The sequence below is a fragment of the Lolium rigidum genome, chromosome 1 (genome assembly GCF_022539505.1).
Source record: "Lolium rigidum isolate FL_2022 chromosome 1, APGP_CSIRO_Lrig_0.1, whole genome shotgun sequence".
Classification (NCBI taxonomy): Eukaryota; Viridiplantae; Streptophyta; class Magnoliopsida; order Poales; family Poaceae; genus Lolium; species Lolium rigidum.
Window position 1 is genome coordinate 302,168,176 of NC_061508.1, and position 22,828 is coordinate 302,191,003.

General features: G+C 44.8%; 2 protein-coding genes across 2 annotated transcripts; one reads left to right on the forward strand and one right to left on the reverse strand.

Annotated features, from left to right (window-relative positions):
* Positions 1-1,664: 1,664 nt before the first annotated feature.
* On the forward strand, positions 1,665-5,736 carry LOC124684025 (patatin-like protein 2). The gene is made up of 4 exons (XM_047218435.1): positions 1,665-1,892; positions 2,018-2,377; positions 2,479-2,640; positions 4,901-5,736. The coding sequence occupies exons 1-4, from the start codon at positions 1,665-1,667 to the stop codon at positions 5,447-5,449; spliced, it is 1,299 nt and encodes a 432-aa protein (XP_047074391.1). The 3' UTR covers positions 5,450-5,736.
* Positions 5,737-11,935: 6,199 nt separating this feature from the next.
* LOC124684027 lies at positions 11,936-12,202 on the reverse strand. Its single transcript, XM_047218436.1, has one exon. The coding sequence runs from the start codon at positions 12,200-12,202 to the stop codon at positions 11,936-11,938; it is 267 nt and encodes an 88-aa protein (XP_047074392.1).
* Positions 12,203-22,828: the final 10,626 nt, after the last annotated feature.

Consider the following 22,828-nt stretch of genomic DNA (forward strand, 5'->3'; position numbering starts at 1 on the left):
TAGGGGATGACTTGGCATTTTGCGGATAACCCCACAGGGGTCGGGGTGGGCTGAGATGGGGCTGCGGTGGATTGGCCTCTTGGGCTGCGCAGAGGGAGGAGGGCAGAGAGGAGAGTTGGGCTGCGGCCCAACTAGGTGAGAGAGGTTCTCTTCTTTCTTTTTTTTCAAAATTCTGTTTTCTATTTTGTTTCCAAATTCTTTTGCATTTTGGAACTGATTTGAAACTTCAAATTTTCTAAAAGAGGGAGATTTGCATACCATTAGGGTTTTCCAAATTATTTCTTTTGTGCAATTTTCTTAGAAAATCATGATGCTGATGAAATGATGCACAATCAAAACCCTAAACTAGGTTTAGCAGAACAGGGGTGTTACACCCAGTGTAAAAAACATCGGATAGCCTAACATACTTCTGCCTGTAGAAATTCCCAATGGGTCTGGTTGAACAGTAAGGGAAAAGCATCAGGCCCAGGAGCCTTCGTCGGTCGCATCTGGAAGAGGGATGCTTTAATCTCTTCATTAGTATACTCCTTGGTCAATTCTGCATTCATCTCATCTGACACTTTTTCGGGTATTGAATCAAGGACATGATCAATAGATAAGGTAGGTTATGACGAGAAAAGTGCTCCATTTTTTTTGGAGCATACCTTTTATTTCATATCGATCTTCACAGCGAGACCCATCATCACGTCGATCTCAATAAGTTAATCTTGTTTGCTCGTTTGCATGTGGTAGCTTTCGCATGGAAGAAGGCGGTGTTTCGCGCACCCTCACGTAACCAATCCACCCGATAATAGACGTTGGCGAGCTGTAACACATAGATCCTTCTCGAGCTTGCGTATTTCCGGCTGATCCAACTCAATAGCGGTCAATCGGTCATACTCCTTCCGGTCTCTTTTAATGGACTAGGATTTAGTACAACTCAATAGCGGTCAATTAAAAAAGACCGGAGGGAGTACGTATTTGTTTCAAGTGTGACATTCTAGCTTCCGGATCTTGTTTCAGACCAATTCACGGCTCCAGGCCTTCAAGGAGCCGGCCACACGTTGGAGAGTGGACCAGGTCGAGTGCAACAAGTGTGTACCGCATGCACTCTTAGCCCAAACTTTCTCAAAAACCTCTTTGATAATCCGGGGCCCTCAACAAAGCAGCTTCAAAGCGAAACGTGGCCTGGACTGGAGCCTTATCCCTGCACGTCACTCAGCTTTGAGAGGCTAATTAAGATAGCCACGTGATCAGACGTTGTAGTAACAAGATTTTCCACAGAACAATCATCGTAAAGGGTCGAGTAATCTCAATCAGCTACAGCTCGGTGAGGCGGCCGGTCAGCTTCGGCGTGCAGACTTGCTCACCCTTTGACTCCGTCCAACCGTGGTGCGCCCATGCTTGCGGAGCTTCTGTTTCCTCGGCGGTGCGTGCACCCAGAGGGTTGCAGTCCAAGGTGACCCGTGTGGAATTCCGAGTCCATTCTTTAACCCCGCGTGCAAGCACTACATAAAGGGCACACCGCATCTGCCTTGGCCACAATTCTACACGGAGCGACAGAAGCAAACACTGAAAGGGAGAGCGCGCAGCAGCTTGGAAGCGACGAAAGGAGCAGACAAAGTCTAGTCTAGCACAGTACGTAGCACTAGCAGAGATCGGAGTAGCTAGCTACGTAAGGAGCCATGTCGCCCGTGCACGTCCCGGAGCTCAGCAACAGCGGGTCCCTGACCCTGGACCCGGTGCACCGGACGCTCAGCCGCCTCGCCCTCGCGTCGTCGGCGGCGGCCATGACGCCCAGGTCCCCGCCGCCGTCCTACGGGAGCATCGTCACCGTGCTCAGCATCGACGGCGGCGGCGTCCGCGGCATCATCCCCGGTACCATCCTCGCCTTTCTCGAAGAGAAGCTCCAGGTGAGGGAGAACACTAGTTTACTTCAGTTCCCCTGCTCTTGCATGCCTCTATGGTACTGCATGGCGCAACAGCTCTAATGGATGCTTATTAACTTGTTTGGGGCGGCGCGCGTGCGTGTCTTCAGGAGCTCGATGGGCCCGACGCGAGGCTCGCAGACTACTTCGACGTGATCGCCGGGACGAGCACCGGAGGGCTCGTCACCGCCATGCTCACTGCGCCTAACGCCCAGGGCCGCCCGCTCTTCGCCGCCAAGGACATCAACAGCTTCTACCTGGAGCACTGCCCAAAGATCTTCCCTGCCGTCAGCGGCGGGCCTCTCGGCTTGCTCAGGAGCATCAGGGGGCCCAAGTACGACGGCCAGTACCTCCACTCCGTCGTCAGAAAGCTGCTCGGCGACACGCGGGTAGACCAGGCTCTGCAGAACATCGTAATCCCCACCTTCGACATCAAGCTGCTCCAGCCCACCATCTTCTCCAGATACGACGTGCGTACATACATAAATCATCCTGCTCGTAGATCGATTACCTGATACTTTCATGTCGATCGACCAAACCGTGCTTACATTTCACATGATTGTATAAACAGGCCATGAACGACGTCTCCAAGAACGCTCTCCTGGCCGACGTCTGTATCAGCACGTCCGCAGCGCCTACTTACCTCCCCGGCCACCACTTCGAGACCAAGGACAAGGATGGCAAGCCCCGGGCCTTCAACCTTATCGACGGAGGCGTCGCCGCAAACAACCCGGTCAGTCGTCAGTAATTATATAGTTTTCAGTCTCTGTCCCATTATTAGCAGAACTAGCACAGTGGCCCTGGCAAATGCGAGGGTATCATCGTTATCGCCCTGAATATTTTTTTAAATAAATTTACACTTCTTACTTCATTCAAGTATACATGACACTTTATAGACATACATACATTCTCGAAGTTATAATTTAGATACTTATTTAATATGAATATGTTGCTAAATGGTTGAGTATTTTGAAAAACCGTAATAAAATTATTATGAAAAATGGGTCCTAGTAATCTGTTACACTTATATTGTTAAAGTAGAATATGCTGATTCCAGGAATTTTAGAGTGTCTCTTCTAATTTACGATTGATTTTATATGTTTTATTTTACCCTAAGCCCACTCTTAAATCTATAAGCCTACATTTGTGCACAAATATATTTGTTGTGTCAAGTGACAGTACTACGTGCTTGGGCGATAAAGTCGTCACCACGATCATATTTTTTCTAGCTTATCATCAACACACATAGACACAATATTCATAAATCTCCCCTTTTAAATAAGTGTCTTGGATTTGTGTAAATTCACATGTATCTAATACCTCCGTCTCAGTTTAACAGGCGCGCACGTAGGTCGACGAAATATAAATTATATATGTACAAAATCTATACCATTAGATTTGTATTTAAAAAAGGTTGCGAATGATATAACTTTTTGACATATATTTCATATGTTATTGACCAAAATAATGATCAGAGCAATTTTTTGGAGTACGTGCACGCTTGTTAAACCGAGACGGACGAAGTACACACTAAAACGCTTCTAGATTCTCTTGGAACTATAAAAATCTGAATCATCTAATTCGTGGGGAGTAATGTATGTACCATCGATTTGCTCTCAACGATGACTAAGGATATTTTTTAAACCACCCGTTGTTGACCTACTTGGATGAATATATTCCCGATGCTAATAAACCTTCAAACAAAAATTGATTATCTCGATCTTATAATACTCCTTGGTTCCTAGCACTCTCATTGCACGGAAAGATTACCGACTCGCTAGAAAGAAAGAAATCATACGTGTGGAAAAGCAACATCATTATTCATTTGTTACCTATGTGCGGGAACAATGCAGCATGCATGGCTTCTGTTTTCTCCTTAACAATGCAGCATGCATGGCTTCTGTTTTCTCCTTTTTTGGTACCGGCGTGCATGGCTTGTTGTATAGATCCTGGTTGTGCATGCCTTGAGTATTGATCTCAGCTGTTCATTGGCCGAACCCCTGACATCCTGATATTTTTTTACTTAACTGAAGTGTCTTGCATGTAGGACTCCATGTACGGGTCAATTGATCTGCTTTTCACATTTATCGTAACACATTTGGACTCTGCCCGATCGATCGTCGCAACAGTTGTAAATATACAGAGACTGTTCCAAATCTACCGTTGGCATGACAAGTTATCTAATAAAACAGACTTACGTTGCATTACGTGATTATATGCCTTAAATTGTAACCGCAAAATTTTGATCTAACTGTCTAAATAATTTTGACTTGATCGAGACAGAGTAGTAAACATCTACCGGTGAATACTCAGATCCAGACAATGTGATTTACCTAGTAAAGTACAATACAATTTCTCGCGAACTGATTATACCCGATAAAACGTATAGCTAGAATTAACTTGCACATATTTGATTTGATTTTTTATTTTTTAAATAAATGTATAGATGTGGTCTTTAGCTTGGCACATGCACGTGCATGGAGTTATGTGGAATTTAAATTTTCAGAAAAAATATAGTATCATATATGCTACACAGTCTGTAGGTTTGCTCTTTGATTTGCCTTTTACACTCAACGGTGGGCGTGAAGGCCAAGTCAATTTGGCATTTAGGGCTGCAGCTAGTTTAGTTGGATCGGTGTTTGAGCCAAACAAAAAAGGATTGATATTTTTTTTAAAAAAATCAGCTTTGTGTTTGTTTTTCACGTCTTATCTGTACGACAATTCCTTTCAATATTTGGTATGTATCTCCACCATAAAACGTGTCAGATCTTGATTAGGATGTTACGTATTAATTATTCTCGTATTAAATCCTAACCACATAATTTAAATCTAACTATCGAAATAATTGAGATGATGTGGATTAACCTCGTGTCTCTATTTCTAACATATGTATTTTGCTTTTAGTATATAATAGATATGATGCACCACTTTGCTTTTTAGTGATGCCAATGGATATTCTCTGTTTGACTCACATGTTGTCATGGATACTGCAGACGATGCTAGCGATGACGCACGTAAGCAAGCAGATCCTACTGGGCAACCAGGACTTCTTCCCCATCAAGCCGGCTGACTACGGCAAATTCATGGTGCTCTCGCTCGGCACCGGCTCCGCCAAGGTGGAGGAGAAGTACGACGCAGCCGCGTGCGGCAAGTGGGGTATCCTTGGCTGGCTCTACAACGGCGGTGCCTCGCCGCTCATTGACAGCTTCAGTCAGGCCAGCGCCGACCTGGTCGACATCGAGGCGTCCGTGCTCTTCCAGGCGCTGCGCTGCGAGAAGCGGTACCTCCGCATCCAGGACGACGAGCTCAAGGGCGACACCTCCTCCGTCGATGTGTCAACGCCTGAGAACCTAAACAAGCTCGTCGGCGTCGGCAAGGCGCTGCTCAAGAGGAGCGTGTGCAGGGTGGACGTCGAGACCGGCAAGAGCGTGCCTGACAAGAACAGAGGCACCAATGAGGAGGAACTCGCCCATTTCGCTCTCATGCTGTCACAGGAGCGGAAAGCTAGGTTCCAGAAGAAAGGCGTAAGCGTCACACACTAAATTAACATGCATGGGATCTGCCCCGTCAAATAGTCAACTGTCTGTAGTAGTATCTGCAAGCCCCCAAACAAGCTTGTAGTAGTATGATTACATTAATCCGGATGTAATGTTTAAATACCCGTGCGCGTCTTCTAATTATTTGTTTACCGCATTCTGAAGTTGGTGATGAAAAATGCGTTTCTTGACCTGCAGGAGGGAACTTGGCAAGTCTTTTTCTTTGTGCTGGTCTTTGTCGGACAAATGTATGCCATAGGACATGATCCATCTCCTTGCAATTTTTTGTACAATAAAATGACACCAACTTATCCGATATGTTGTAAGGATACTTGTGCAAAATAAGTTCTTGATTATCTTGAGAAATATTTAAATAAAAACGTAACTGACCATGCCTAAAGTAAGGTCCATAATGTGGCCCAAAAGAGACAAACAAAACATAATTTATGTTCTACAACATATTGTTTATTTACTTGACATAAATTAGCCCAGCAGCTCCTCACAGGAAGTAGCTTGCTTGAAGTTGAACCATTAACTCATTGAGCACATTTGTCCTAAAAATATCAAAAAAAAAAAAAACTGACAAGTAATTGGTGTAGTGACAACTTTTAGTTGAGGCAAGAGACATTTCGTTCTATGACACTTTGTATCTGATAGGTACATAGCTAAGTTTGATTTAACATTTTCAAGTACACGAGTCTTTGCACAACATTGTGTCATACCAGTAAATGGAGAACGAAATTCCCATCACTCACTACTAAATATAAAAATATCTTACTTGAGGTACTGGAGAGCCATGTTCTTCATCAAAGTTGCATGCCAAAGAACCAGACTTCTCATGCCTGCCAAGTTTACCACCATGATTTCTATCTACCTCCTCAAATGTATTAATATCTCAATATGGGATGAATCAACATTGGAAGTGAAATAATCACACCAATACATTTATTATTTGAATATCGATTTGTGCCTATAATTCAGAAGTTAATCTCATATTTTCGTTCTAATTATCCAAATGTATTATTAATCGATTTTTGGAAATGCAAAATTGTGTAAAACATGTATCTTGAATAATTAGATGCAATACACTCAGAAATCCTTTAACTCCGCCAATTAGATAAAAAGAAATGAGAAGAATGGAATTGGTCCTCACCTTGGTAAATGGAGCAACACGATGAATGAGATCCATCCACCCCTCCCGCTCTACACTCATTCACCCACAGCCGATGCGTCGTAACACCTGCATTGTACAAAAAAGAAATTAAATAGAGCTAGAGATAAAACAGTAGATATCAAAGAACAGATGAAAATAAGTATAGGGGAGAGTCGCAGTGGTTCAGCAACCGTAGGCCATCGAACTCAGACCTTCTGTAGGTAATGGCCGGCTCGCACAGCTTCAGGCCATCGCATGCCCTTGGCTGCCACTGCCTACGCTAGTGGAGAGACAAGTATATCTGATATAGTAAAATGCACAAGCACAAGCTAAATGAGAGAAGAAGAAAAAGGTTTAGTAACAATCATAAATCCTTTAACTCCGCCAATTAGACGATGTAAGAAGCAGCAATTCAGATATATATGGTCAGACCACAAATTTCTTGAACTTTAAACTTGAAAGGGACGAATTCCATGGATTCTGCAGGTGGCTGGGCATGCCGCCTTCGAATCTCCGTAGTCGTGGACACGGCAAGCCCCTAGCTCATCCAAGGCTCCAACATCGCTTCTGCCTGACTTGTACTCCGCTGGTACCAATCTCCTACGCTGGGCATGCCGCCTTCGGCGCTCCATGGTCGTGGGCATGGCAAGCCCCTGGCTCATCCAAGGCTCCAACGTCGCTTCTTCCCTACTCGTACTCCGCTGGTACCAGTCTCCTACGCTGACACAAGGAGGCTTGGGTGGGGATGGAGGTCTCAGCGGTGTTTGTGGCGTCTGTCGCGTGTGACACATAGCACGATGAAGAACCACTTCCAACCATGCAGAACTCTATCACGTGGCTAAGCATGCCGCGTGCACACAACGCCCCAGAGGCCCAAACACGCAGGTCAGAGTCCAACTTGTCGCTGCCGTCGGCGAGGATGGCGATGCACTACACATGAGGGGGTGGCCGGCACTGTTGTATGTGAGATGGGATCGATCGAACGGCGGCGGCGCGTGGTAGAACCCTAGCGAGCGAAGAAGAGCAAGGAGGGAGGACGCCGGTGTCCCATGGAGATGGGTAGCACGGGGTGAGATTTACACATTAATTATGCATCAAATCCACAATACTATTCTATTTCGCGTGGTGGCTTTTAAATTGCAGCGTTTTGCTTTACCGTGATTTTAGCAATCCTTTAAATTACCGTTATGGCCACAATATACTTCCTTAACACGCGATTGATTTCCAAATCGTCGCACACTTTTAAATGGGACGGACGCACATGGAATGTTTGATGTTAAAGTGGCACCATCCCAAACTACAATATATAATAGTAAAGATAGATAGATATGTACACCAAAGAGATAGCATCCTCGTAATACTATAGTTTTTTTTCGCGAAACACAGCACAATCAAAGACGCTCACACATATGCGCACACACTCACTCTTAAGAACGCACGGATGCACATCCTACCCCCAATGAGGACCTTCGAGAGACTACGTCGAAGATCTAATCCGACGGGTCTTGAGATTGACGAAGTCACCACAGACACCTCGCTATCGATGAGAACATTGTTGGAATTCTCCACGGATCAATCACATGAAACTAGATAAACACACGCGAAGAAAAAACATCGCCAAGGATGCGTGTTGCACCCTCTGAACTTTTCTTTTCTCAACTCGCGGTACAACTATACTCACGAGGTAGCCTTGTGCTTATATACACGCACGAAGGACTTAACTAGGAAACCAAACCGACTCGATCTCATGTCGAGACCTACTCGTATTAGTACTTACTACTAGTCCTAATCAAACTCACCTAGCAGCAAACCTATTACAACTAGGACACGTGAAACCTAGCCCAAACTACCAAGTTGTGAAACACCCACACAACTAGTTAGCTATGGACCGACACTAATACTCACAAATCTATTACTAGGAAAGATTATTGCTAATAATCTCTCCCTAATCTAAACTTTTGGTCTTCCATGCTCCTCCAATCTGGACTTGTTGCACATCTGCATTTTCTCTAGGTCTCGCTCCACGACAAGTTTAATTGGCTCTCCCCAATTTTAACCTTGGTGAATTTACGAACCAATTCAAACATGATCCAGACTACCTAGCCACGCTAGCAATCGTGGAACACACCGTCCACCCTAGCGCAATACATGCTGACTACCTCGTGGACTACACCATCCACTCCAGCCTCATATAGAGACAGATCCTCACTAAAGAGACTCCCCTTCACTGGTTTACCACCCTCCTTCACACTTGACATTGATCCTCTCGTCGAGACACGTAGCTGACTTAGTTGAGGCACGCTGATGGCTACCTGCTATCCTTTTGTTGCGTCTTCACCGATGGTGATATCCCTCACCGCACAGTCCCTCAACCTCCATATGCATCAACTGCAATGGATCCTCACAGAGACAAGCACTTGAACACAACGACGACTCACAGACTCGACGACGACCGCACTTGTAGACGTGCACACACTTGACTCTTTGACTCATCCAACACTTTCGAAGACGACCTTGATGAAACTCCCAGACGACGATCTTAACGAGACTCCCGGTACCGCACCTCGGCACCACCTCTCCCATCAAAGATCATCCACCACCACCACCTTGCCGACGACAACACCTTGCCGTCCCTTCCTTGTCGCTTCGCTGAGCGACGATCGCCCGACCCGAGGCGCTAGTAGGGTTGCCTCCCCCGGGGCAAACTTGGCTTCAAATCTTCGACCTTGCTTTGATACCAATTGTTGGAATTCACCCACGGATCAATCACATGAAACTAGATGAACACAGGCGAAGACAAAATTTATCGCCAAGATGCCTGTCGCACGTTCTGAACTTTTCTTTATTTTCTTTTCTCAACTCTCGGTACAACTATACTCACGTAGCCTTGTGCTTATGTACACGCACGAAGGACTTAACTAGGAAACCAAATCGACTCGATCTCACGTCGAGACCTACTAATATTATACTACTACTAGTCCTAAACAAACTTACCTAGCAGCAAATCTATTAGAACTAGGACATGTGAAACTTGGCCCAAACTACCAAGTTGTGAAACACCCGCACAACTAGCTAGCTATGGACCGACACTAATACTCACAAGTCTAATACTAGGAAAGATTATTGCTAACAAACGTCGCCTCCCATTAAAGAATATAGTCGATAAGTAATTACAATTTGTTTACTACTTCTTCAATTAATCAGAGCGCGCGACTACAAATCCCTCAATTACTGATAGTGATATGTTTTGGTGCTTGCACGTACTTGCAATAGAAAACCCGACACTGTGTAGATGCCATCGTATGTAGTATCCTCTAGATAGTGCTTGCAGAAATATTTAGATCTAACGATTGATGCACGCCACTAGAGGATTGTCCAAGGAGCAATTGATGCACGCCACTAGAGGGTTGTCCGATCCTTGAATTTTAGAACGAGAAGGTCAACCCTACGCGTTAGAAAGTCAGAATGCAGTTGAGTACCTGACTGTCAATGTACCTTGCAGGTTATCCGAACAGTGTGTAGCAGAGAATATCAAAAGGAAAAAAGACCAATATTTCTACCCTTAAACATATCCAAATAGTGCAAGTCGCCAGAGACGGTGGCGCTGCCCTCTCGCTACAGGCCGGGAAGCGCGGATCATGCTAGCGGACATCAAGGACAGATAGTGGTGATAACTCGATCACGTGTCAAAGATAGGAGGACGCGGAGAACGCCAAGGCCTCCAGACTGGTTTCGAACTTGCCCAACCACTGATGATAACAGATCGAGCCTAAGAGATTCCAGAGCTCCACGATGTCGTCTCCAAGAAGATTTTAACGCAGCCTACCACCATCGTTGAGACCGAAACGTTTGACATGATAGTCGCTACCACTAGTAAAAAACATGGCTTTCGTCCAAAGCTCTCGGAAGTTTTAGTCCCTGTTTAAAAACGAACTGGGACTAATAGGGGGCATTGGTCTTGGTTTGACCGGCGCGGGGCGACGCCACCCTCTAGTTCCGGTTCGTTTGCATTTGGTTCCGGTTCAAACGGTTCCGGTTTTTCATACAAAGCAGGAATAAAGGTCTTGCAGCAGGCCACGCCACGGCCCGTTCATCTTTAGTTCCGGTTTGCCTTACCAACCGGGACTAAAGGCCCATCTCTCTCTCTCTATATATATATATACCTTGCCCTGTCCAAGTGTGAGTCGCATTTAGTTTTTTCCACTTCTTAGCACCAGAGAGGTGTATGTTGCTTTGCTCTCTTTTCTTCTGCACACAAGAGGTGCTCGATGAAATGCCTAAAAGCTTTTGTCACTCGAGTTCACACAAAAAATCCACACTTGAATGATGTATTCATGCAGATTTGAGTGAATAACATAAAACCATGAAACTCTGCCGCGACAGAGAAACGCTGCGTCAACCTAAACCTCTGCCGCGGCAGAGAAACGATCATTTTCTCTGTCGCGGCAGAGACCCTTTAATCCCGGTTCGTATGACAAACCGGGATTAAAGGTCCTCCACCACGAGCCCCCTGACCGCACCACGTGGAGGACCCTTTAGTTCCGATTTATATTTGATCCAGGACTAAAGGTGGAGGCCTTTAGTCCCGATTGTGCAGTCCCGGATGCACAACCGGGACTAAAACCCCAAATGAACCAAGACTAAATCCTTGTTTTCCACTAGTGTACGCCTATAAAAAAGACCACCGGCCACCAGACTGGAAGTCGTACGTACGTTCCACCCTCATGCTCTTGCCTTTGGATTGAAGACCGGATCGTGGATGGCCTCACCACCGACATACGGGACACATAGTTCCACCTCATATTCTAGATGGGGATGTGGCCAGGCATGACATATGGGCCTAATCCATAGCGCCCCTCCGTGAGATCGGCAAATAAGTTACGGTGGTAGGAGGATGGCTTCCAAGAACCTAGGCTCGTGTTGAGGGCCACTCCCACTGATAATGATCGAGCCCATAGAGAGATGGAGGAGGGGAGGGTGGAAGGAGAGAACAAAACAAAGAAAAAGGAGAAAAAAATATTCTTGGCCCATTTAGAAGCAGGACTTTAGGTGTAAAGAAAAGTACACATATCATACAGTTAGGACGTCTAACTTAGTACTTAGCATGCTTACGAGTTATGAAATTTAAAAGCTCAAAATCTAGGGCGCCTGGTAGAGCAGATGAACTATTTGTGAGGGCACTAATTTCTTGGAAACAAACTAAAGAAGCAAATATGAACATAATTAATCAATTACATACGGCCATTTCTAGCAAGCGTGCCTGTACACAAATCGGCTCTCGCGCGCAACATCCCATGACGATGTCCCGAGTTTTTGCCGCAACCCAAAGGCGCCTTAAGCTAATGGCCCGCGCCTGGGCTAGGCCCGGCGTCCTTGATCCCGCTGAGCAGGGAGACGTCGAACATTAACCTGCGCTCGATCGCCCTCGCCATCGTCTGGATAACATCTCCCGCCGGCGACTCCACCGCCGCGCGAGCAGGGCCATCTTCCTCCGGCATAGCGAGCGGTCTGGCGCCACTCACAGCTGCCGCGGTGGCAAGAACCAGGCACGCCACCATGAGAAGAGCAGCTGCCGCCGGCAGTCGCGGCCTGAGCTCGCCAGCCATTATTCTGATCGGAAAGCAGGTAAAGAACAATATAAGCGAACTGCAGCTGCACCACGTTTGCAACTTTGTAGTGTTGGTGTGTGAGTAGTATGTATTTTGGTACATAGTTTTCAGTGGAGTTATGGGGTTTATATACAGGGAATCAGGGATCGATATGGCGATCAAGGGTACTGTACTGGCCTACTGGGCGAGCTCTTGCCTTTGACCGTTGGAATGGTCGCCGGAGCCCTGGAAAGTCAGCAGCAGCAGCCGACTCGTACGAGGCGGAAGCGTCGTGGAAGCGACACCTGCACCGGCCGGCCAGACACGCAGCCAGGTTCCAGGGGTACGAGGATCTACGTCGCCACGAGGTTGGAATTCTGGCGTGGAAGTTACAACCGCGAGAATTTCTTGCGCATGGGAAGTGGGACTTTGCAATGCGCGCGTCTGAAAAATGGCAACAATGGGGAATTTGCACGTGTGGGTTTGGGTGGGATTGATGAAGATAGTACGTACGTACATACTTCTGCAGGTGCCGAAAGTGACCAAGAATTCATGGCAAGTCAGCGGCAAGATCGATGGGAATCCGGTGAGAAGGTGCGCATGTTGACACGGACCCCCGGGTGTGCGTCGCGATTGCGACCGAACCTGCTAACTACTAATAGCATCTTCACTCCAGTCAAGTTCCTCAAACCGTCCCCCAAACGACGCCGGATCGAACCGTTTGGAGGACGTGTTTTGTTCGTGCCGCATTGGGAGGATGTCACTCCCCAGTCGCGTCCCCCAAACGCCGCTCTCAAACATGAAATAAAGGTTTTTGAAAACACAACCATTTAGCATACAAATAAATATGTTTGCCGGAGATTGTTTTCAAATTAAAATACAACAAACAATAAAACAACTAAACAAATGTAATAAATAGGGCTAGATCAAGGTGCCGCGGCGTTTGCTGATACTCCTTTGATCCTCCACAAATGCTCAACGAGATCAGTTTGAAGTTGCTCGTGAACATTGCTGACACGGATCTCTGCGTGCATGGCGAGGACATCAATAAAATCTGCAGGCAACTCATGATCAACCTCCGCAAGAGGGCCCTGACACTCATAGGGACCAACATGTGTCCTGACATGATTCTTGCGGTCATCCTCGATGATTATGTTGTGCATGATCACACAAGCATGCATCACCTCCCACATTTGGTCGTGAGACCAACTTAGAGCAGGGTACCAGACAATTACAAATTGAGCTTGAAGCACACAAATGCGTGCTCGACATCCTTCCTGCAAGCCGCCTGTCGCGCAGCAAAGTGGGAATTCTTCTGACCTGATGGATTCGAGATTGTTTTGACAAAAGTGGCCCATGTTGGATATATACCATCAGCTAGATAATAGTCTTTGGTATATTGGTGACCATTGATCTCATAGTTGCATGGTGGAGCATGCTCTTCCACTAGCCTGCTGAACACCGGAGACTGCTGCAACACGTTCATGTCATTGTGTGATCCCGCCATGCCAAAAAAAGAATGTCAAATCCACAGGTCATAATCTGCCACAGCTTCGCGCACCACACTGCAATATCTATGACGCCCTTTGTAAATACTTTGACAAGCAAACGGGCAGTTCTTCCATGACCAGTGCATGCAATTGATGCTTCCAAGCATTCCAGGGAATTCTCTGGCAGCATCTTGCAGTCTCTTCCTCAGTTGGCCCTCTAAAGTAGTATTTGCCAAACTTTCTCACCACAGCTCGGGAAAACTTGTACATGCACTCAATGGCAGTAGACTCACTCATGCGAAGGTAGTCATCATGTGTATCGGCAGGTGCTCCGTATGCAAGCATCCTCATGGCGGTCGTGCACTTCTGAATCGACGAGAACCCGACAACGCCTATAGCGTCGTGCTTGAGCTTGAAGTAGGGGTCGAACTCTCGAACGTCGTGGAGGATATTCTAAACAGACCTTTGCTCATCCTATACCACCGCCGAAAATTGTCGGCAGGTGTTGCCTCATCTGCGAAGTAGTCGTTGTGCAGCATGGTATGCCCCTCCATCCTCTGCCTGGGTTTCGACTTCTTTCTCCCCGGCCTTTATCCTCCGCGGCGCGGCCTCTTCCTCTTCTCCGCCTCGGCGTCAAGCATGTCCTGGAGGGACGCGATGATCAGCAAATGCTCCCGGAGGTCGTCGTCGAAGGCTTTCTCATCCTCTAGTAGTAGGGCAAGCATCTCGTCGTCGCTATCCATGTCTGAAGCAAAATCAATGGTTAAAATTGCACCACGGTAGACGAGGCAACAAACAGTGGACAATCACACATACCTGGCAAGTCGTCGAGCACCTTGTGTGCGCCGAGGTTGGGCGGATTTGACGCCGTGTTCTGGGACGTGCTGGCGAAGCGGCGGCGGCGGAACGACCGGTGAGAGTGCCAGCCGCGACGACGGTGCCGACTCTCAGAAGAGATCAGACGTCGAAACAGCCGGCAAATCCAGTGGCGGCGAAGGGGTGGAAGGCGTGGGATGGAAGGAGCGACGAGAAAAAAAGGCGCGAACCAATGGTTTATGGAAATAGACGCCGACATGTGGGAGCCCGCCTCGCTTTTCGTTGTGTCCGGCGTGCCCGGAGCGTCGCCTGTGGGGCGGGGACGGGCTCGGGGCGTGATACGTCTCCGACGTATCGATAATTTCTTATGTTCTATGCCATATTATTGATGATACCTACATGTTTTATGCACACTTTATGTCATATTCGTGCATTTTCTGGAACTAACCTATTAACAAGATGCCGAAGTGCCGCTCTCGTTTTCTGCTGTTTTTGGTTTCAGTAAATCCTAGTAACGAAATATTCTCGGAATTGGACGAAACAAAGACCCGTGGGCCTATTTTTCCACGGAGCTTCCGAAGACCGAAGAACATACGAAGTGGGGCCACGAGGTGGCCAAACCACATGGCGGCGCGGCCAAGGGGGCCCGCGCCGCCCTGTGGTGTGGGCCCCTCGTCCGGCCCCCGACTCGCCCTTCCGCCTACTTAAAGCCTCCGTCGCGAAACCCCCGATGCGAAAAACCACGATACGGAAAACCTTCCGAGACGCCGCCGCCGCCGATCCCATCTCGGGGATTCTGGAGATCTCCTCCGGCACCCCGCCGGAGAGGGGATTCATCTCCCGGAGGACTCTACACCGCCATGGTCGCCTCCCGGAGTGATGAGTGAGTAGTTCACCCCTGGACTATGGGTCCATAGCAGTAGCTAGATGGTTGTCTTCTCCTCATTGTGCTTCATTGTTGGATCTTGTGAGCTGCCTAACATGATCAAGATCATCTATCCGTAATTCTATATGTTGTGTTTGTCGGGATCCGATGGATAGAGAATACCATGTCATGTTAATTATCAAGTTATTACACATGTGTTGTTTATGATCTTGCATGCTCTCCGTTTCTAGTAGAGGCTCTGGCCAAGTTTTTACTTTTAACTCCAAGAGGGAGTACTTATGCTCGATAGTGGGTTCATGCCTCGCATTGACACCTGGGACAGTGACGAAAGTTCTAAGGTTGTGTTGTGCTGTTGCCACTAGGGATAAAACATTGGCGCTATGTCCGAGGATGTAGTTGTTGATTACATTACGCACCATACTTAATGCAATTGTCTCGTTGCTTTGCAACTTAATACCGGAGGGGGTTCGGATGATAACCTCGAAGGTGGACTTTTTAGGCATAGATGCAGCTTGGATGGCGGTCTATGTACTTTGTCGTAATGCCCAATTAAATCTCACTATACTTATCATGTCATGTATGTGCATTGTTATGCCCTCTCTATTTGTCAATTGCCCGACTGTAATTTGTTCACCCAACATGCTTTTATCTTATGGGAGAGACACCTCTAGTGAACTCGTGGACCCCGGTCCATTCTTTAATACTCGAAATACAAATCTGCCGCAATACTTGTTTTTACTGTTTTCTCTGCAAACAATCATCTTCCACACAATACGGTTAATCCTTTGTTACAGCAAGCCGGTGAGATTGACAACCTCACTGTTTCGTTGGGGCAAAGTACTTTGGTTGTGTTGTGCAGGTTCCACGTTGGCGCCGGAATCTCCGGTGTTGCGCCGCACTACATCCCGCCGCCATCAACCTTCAACGTGCTTCTTGGCTCCTCCCGGTTCGATTAAACCTTGGTTTCTTACTCGAGGGAAACTTGCCGCTGTGCGCATCACACCTTCCTCTTGGGGTTGCCCAACGGACGTGTCAACTACACGCCATCAAGCATATTTCTCGGCGCCGTTGCTCGGGAGATCAAGACACGCTCGCAAGGGGAGTCTCCACTTCTCAATCTCTTTACTTTGTTTTTGTCTTGCTTTATTTTATTTACTACTTTGTTTGCTGCATTATATCAAAACACAAAAAAATTAGTTGCTAGTTTTACTTTATTTACTCGTCTTGTATTGCTATATCAAAAACACAAAAAAATTAGTTTACTTGCATTTACTTTATCTAGTTTGCTTTATTTACTACTGCTAAAATGGCCAACCCTGAAAATACTAAGTTGTGTGACTTCACTAGCACAAATAATAATGATTTCCTATGCACACCTATTGCTCCACCTGCTACTACAGCAGAATTCTTTGAAATTAAACCTCGCTTTACTTAATCTTGTCATGAGAGAGCAATTTTCTCGGTGTTAGTTCCGATGATGCTGCTGCCCATCTCAATAATTTTGTTGAACTATGTGAAATGCAAAAGTATAAAGATGTAGATGGTGACATTATAAAATTAAAATTGTTCCCTTTCTCATTAAGAGGAAGAGCTAAAGATTGGTTGCTATCTCTCGCCTAAGAATAGTATTGATTCATGGACTAAATGCAAGGATGCTTTTATTGGTAGATATTATCCCCCGCTAAAATTATATCTTTGAGGAGTAGCATAATGAATTTTAAACAATTGGATAATGAACATGTTGCTCAAGCTTGGGAAAGAATGAAATCTCTGGTTAAAAATTGCCCAACCCATGGACTCGACTACTTGGATGATCATCCAAACCTTCTATGCAGGACTAAATTTTTCTTCGCGGAATTTATTGGATTCAGCTGCTGGAGGTACCTTTATGTCCATCACTCTTGGTGAAGCAACAAAGCTTCTTGATAATATGATGGTTAATTACTCTGAATGGCACACTGAAAGAGCTCCACAAGGTAAGAAGGTAAATTCTGTTGAAGAATCCTCTTCCTTGAATGATAAGGTTGATGCTATTATGTCTATGCTTGCGAATGATAGGACTAATGTTGATCCTAATAATGTTCCATTAGCTTCATTGGTTGCCCAAGAAGAACATGTTGATGTAAACTTCATTAAAAATAATAATTTCAACAACAATGCTTATCTAACAATTCTAGTAATAACTATAGGCCATATCCTTATAATAATGGTAACGGTTATGCTAATTCTTATGGGAATTCTTACAACAATAATAGGAATACACCCCCTGGACTTGAAGCCATGCTTAAAGAATTTATTAGTACACAAACCGCCTTTAACAAATCTGTTGAGGAAAAGCTCAATAAAATTGATATTCTTGTTTCTAGAGTTGATAGTCTTGCCTCCGATGTTGATCTTTTGAAATCGAAAGTTATGCCTAATAGGGATATTGAAAATAAAATTGTTACTACAGCAAATGCCATCCAAGTTAGAATTAATGAGAATATAAGATTAATGGCTGAACTGCGTGCTAGGTGGGATAGAGAAGAAAATGAAAAACTAGCTAAAAAGGAAAATGTAGCTAAAGTTTGGACTATTACCACCACTAGCAATGCTAATGATTCATATGTTGCTGCACCTCCTACTATCAATGGTAAAATAATTGGTGTTGGCAATGCTTCTACTCCTAGTGCAAAGCGCGCAAAATTACCCGAAACCGCTAAAACCGCCGAAACCGCTTGTGATAAAACCGCTGAAATTTTTTCCAACCTTGGGGATGATAATCCCATTGCTTTAGATTGTAATGATTTAGATTTTGATGATTGCCATATCTCTGAAGTTATAAAGTTCTTACAAAAACTTGCTAAGAGTCCCAATGCTAGCGCTATAAATTTGGCTTTCACAAAACATATTACAAATGCTCTCATAAAAGCTAGAGAAGAGAAACTAAAACTTGAAACTTCTATTCCTAGAAAGCTAGAGGATGGTTGGGAGCCCATCATTAAAATGAGAGTCAAAGATTTTGATTGTAATGCTTTATGTGATCTTGGTGCAAGTATTTCGTTATGCCTAAAAAGTCTATGATATGCTTGACTTGCCACCATTGAAGAATTGTTATTTGGATGTTAATCTCGCTGATAATGCTAAAAAGAAACCTTTGGGGAAAGTTGATAATGTTCATATTATGGTTAACAATAACCTTGTCCCCGTTGATTTTGTTGTCTTGGATATTGAATGCAATGCATCTTGCCCCATTATATTGGGAAGACCTTTTCTTCGAACCGTTGGTGCTACTATTGATATGAAGGAAGGTAATATTAAATATCAATTTCCTCTCAAGAAAGGTATGGAACACTTCCCTAGAAAGAGAATGAAGGTACCTTATGATTCTATTATTAGAACAAATTATGATGTTGATGCTTCATCTCTCGATGTTACTTGAGTTACACTTTCTGCGCCTAGCTGAAAGGCGTTAAAGAAAAGCGCTTATGGGAGACAACCCATGTTTTTACTCAAGTATTTTTGTTTTATATTTGTGTCTTGGAAGTTGTTTACTACTGTAGCAACCTCTCCTTATCTTAGTTTTGATGTTTTGTTGTGCCAAGTAAAGTCTTTGATAGAAAAGTAAGTACTAGATTTGGATTATCGCGCAGTTCCAGATTTCTTTGCTGTCACGAATCTGGGTCTATCTCCCTGTAGGTAGCTCAGAAAATTACGCCAATTTACGAGCATGATCCTCAGATATGTACGCAACTTTCATTCAATTTGAGCATTTTCGTTTGAGCAAGTCTGGTGGCCTAATAAAATCCATCTTTACGGACTGTTCTGTTTTGACAGATTCTGTCTTTTATTTCGCATTGCCTCTTTTGCTATGTTGGATGAATTTCTTTGATCCACTAATGTCCAGTAGCTTTATGCAATGTCCAGAAGTGTTAAGAATGATTGTGTCACCTCTGAACATGTGAATTTTTATTATGCACTAACCCTCTAATGAGTTGTTTCGAGTTTGGTGTGGAGGAAGTTTTCAAGGATCAAGAGAGGAGTATGATGCAATATGATCAAGGAGAGTGAAAGTTCTAAGCTTGGGGATGCCCCGGTGGTTCACCCCTGCATATTCTAAGAAGACTCAAGCTGTCTAAGCTTGGGGATGCCCAAGGCATCCCCTTCTTCATCGACAACATTATCGTGTTCCTCCCCCGAAACTATATTTTTATTCCGCCACATCTTATGTACTTTGCTTGGAGCGTCGGTTTGTTTTTGTTTTTTGTTTTGTTTGAATAAAATGGATCCTAGCATTCACTTTATGGGAGAGAGACACGCTCCGCTGTTGCATATGGACAAATATGTCCTTAGGCTCTACTCATAGTATTCATGGCGAAGTTTCTTCTTCGTTAAATTGTTATATGGTTGGAATTGGAAAATGCTACATGTAGTAACTCTAAAATGTCTTGGATAATTTGATACTTGGCAATTGTTGTGCTCATGTTTAAGCTCTTGCATCATATACTTTGCACCCATTAATGAAGAAATACTTAGAGCTTGCTAATTTGGTTTGCATATTTGGTTTCTCTAGAGTCTAGATAACATCTAGTATTGAGTTTTGAACAACAAGGAAGACGGTATGGAGTCTTATAATGTTTACCATATGTCTTTTATGTGAGTTTTGCTGTACCGTTCATCCTTGTGTTTGTTTCAAATAACCTTGCTAGCCTAAACCTTGTATCGAGAGGGAATACTTCTCATGCATCCAAAATACTTGAGCCAACCACTATGCCATTTGTGTCCACCATACCTACCTACTACATGGTATTTATCCGCCATTCCAAAGTAAATTGCTTGAGTGCTACCTTTAAAATTCCATCATTCACCTTTGCAATATATAGCTCATGGGACAAATAGCTTAAAAACTATTGTAGTATTGAATATGTACTTATGCACTTTATCTCTTATTAAGTTGCTTGTTGAGCGATAACCATGTTTCGGGGACGCCATCAACTATTCTTTGTTGGATATCATGTGAGTTGCTATGCATGTCCGTCTTGTCTCGAAGCAAGAGAGATCTACCACCTTCATGGTTGGAGCATGCATATTGTTAGAGAAGAACTTTGGGCCGCTAACTAAAGCCATGATTCATGGTGGAAGTTTCAGCTTTGGACATATATCCTCAATCTCATATGAGAATAATAATTGTTGCCACATGCTTATGCATTAAAGAGGAGTCCATTATCCGTTGTCCATGTTGTCCCTGTGATGGATGTCTAAGTTGAGAATAATCAAAAGCGAGAAATCCAAAATGCGAGCTTTCTCCTTAGACCTTTGTACAAGCGGCATGGAGGTACCCCATTGTGACACTTGGTCAAAACATGTGCATTGCAAAGATCCGGTAGTCCAAGTTAATTAGGACAAGGTGCGGGCACTATTAGTATACTATGCATGAGACTTGCAACTTGTAAGATATAATGTACATAACTCATATGCTTTATTACTACCGTTGACAAAATTGTTTCATGTTTTCAAAATAAAAGCTCTAGCACAAATATAGCAATCGATGCTTTCCTCTTTGAAGGACCATTCTCTTTACTTTTATGTTGAGTCAGCTCACCTATTTCTCTCCACCTCAAGAAGCAAACACTTGTGTGAACCGTGCATTGATTCCTACATACTTGCATATTGTACTTGTTATATTACTCTATGTTGACAATTATCCATGAGATATACATGTTACAAGTTGAAAGCAACCGCTGAAACTTAATCTTCCTTTGTGTTGCTTCAATACCTTTACTTTGATTTATTGCTTTATGAGTTAACTCTTATGCAAGACTTATTAATACTTGTCTTGAAGTACTATTCATGAAAAGTCTTTGCTATATGATTCACTTGTTTACTCATGTCATTACCATTGTTTTGATCGCTGCATTCACTACATATGTTTACAAATAGTATGATCAAGGTTATGATGGCATATCACTTCGTAAATTATCTTTGTTATCGTTTTACCTCGCTTCGGGACGAGCGTAACTAAGCTTGGGGATGCTTGATACGTCTCCGACGTATCGATAATTTCTTATGTTCTATGCCATATTATTGATGATACCTACATGTTTTATGCACACTTTATGTCATATTCGTGCATTTTCCGGAACTAACCTATTAACAAGATGCCGAAGTGCCGCTCTCGTTTTCGCTGTTTTTGGTTTCGTAAATCCTAGTAACGAAATATTCTCTGAATTGGACGAAACGAAGACCCGTGGGCCTATTTTTCCACGGAGCTTCCGTAAGACCGAAGAACATACGAAGTGGGGCCACGAGGTGGCCAAACCACATGGCGGCGCGGCCGCGGGGGGCCCGCGCCGCCCTGTGGTGTGGGCCCCTCGTCCGGCCCCGACTCGCCCTTCCGCCTACTTAAAGCCTCCGTCGCGAAACCCCCGATGCGAAAACCACGATACGGAAAACCTTACCGAGACGCCGCCGCCGCCGATCCCATCTCGGGGATTCTCGGAGATCTCCTCCGCACCCCGCCGGAGAGGGGATTCATCTCCCGGAGGACTCTACACCGCCATGGTCGCCTCCGGAGTGATGAGTGAGTAGTTCACCCCCGGACTATGGGTCCATAGCAGTAGCTAGATGGTTGTCTTCTCCTCATTGTGCTTCATTGTTGGATCTTGTGAGCTGCCTAACATGATCAAGATCATCTATCTCGTAATTCTATATGTTGTGTTTGTCGGGATCCGATGGATAGAGAATACCATGTCATGTTAATTATCAAGTTATTACACATGTGTTGTTTATGATCTTGCATGCTCTCCGTTTCTAGTAGAGGCTCGGCCAAGTTTTTACTTTTAACTCCAAGAGGGAGTACTTATGCTCGATAGTGGGTTCATGCCTCGCATTGACACTCGGGACAAGGACGTAAAGTTCTAAGGTTGTGTTGTGCTGTTGCCACTAGGGATAAAACATTGGCGCTATGTCCGAGGATGTAGTTGTTGATTACATTACGCACCATACTTAATGCAATTGTCTCGTTGCTTTGCAACTTAATACTCGGAGGGGGTTCGGACGATAACCTCGAAGGTGGACTTTTTAGGCATAGATGCGATTGGATGGCGGTCTATGTACTTTGTCGTAATGCCCAATTAAATCTCACTATACTTATCATGTCATGTATGTGCATTGTTATGCCCTCTCTATTTGTCAATTGCCCGACCGTAATTTGTTCACCCAACATGCTTTTATCTTATGGGAGAGACACCTCTAGTGAACCGTGGACCCCGGTCCATTCTTTAATACTGAAATACAAATCTGCTGCAATACTTGCTTTTACCGTTTTCTCTCGCAAACAATCATCTTCCACACAATACGGTTAATCCTTTGTTACAAGCAAGCCGGTGAGATTGACAACCTCACCGTTTCGTTGGGGCAAAGTACTTTGGTTGTGTTGTGCAGGTTCCACGTTGGCGCCGAATCTCCGGTGTT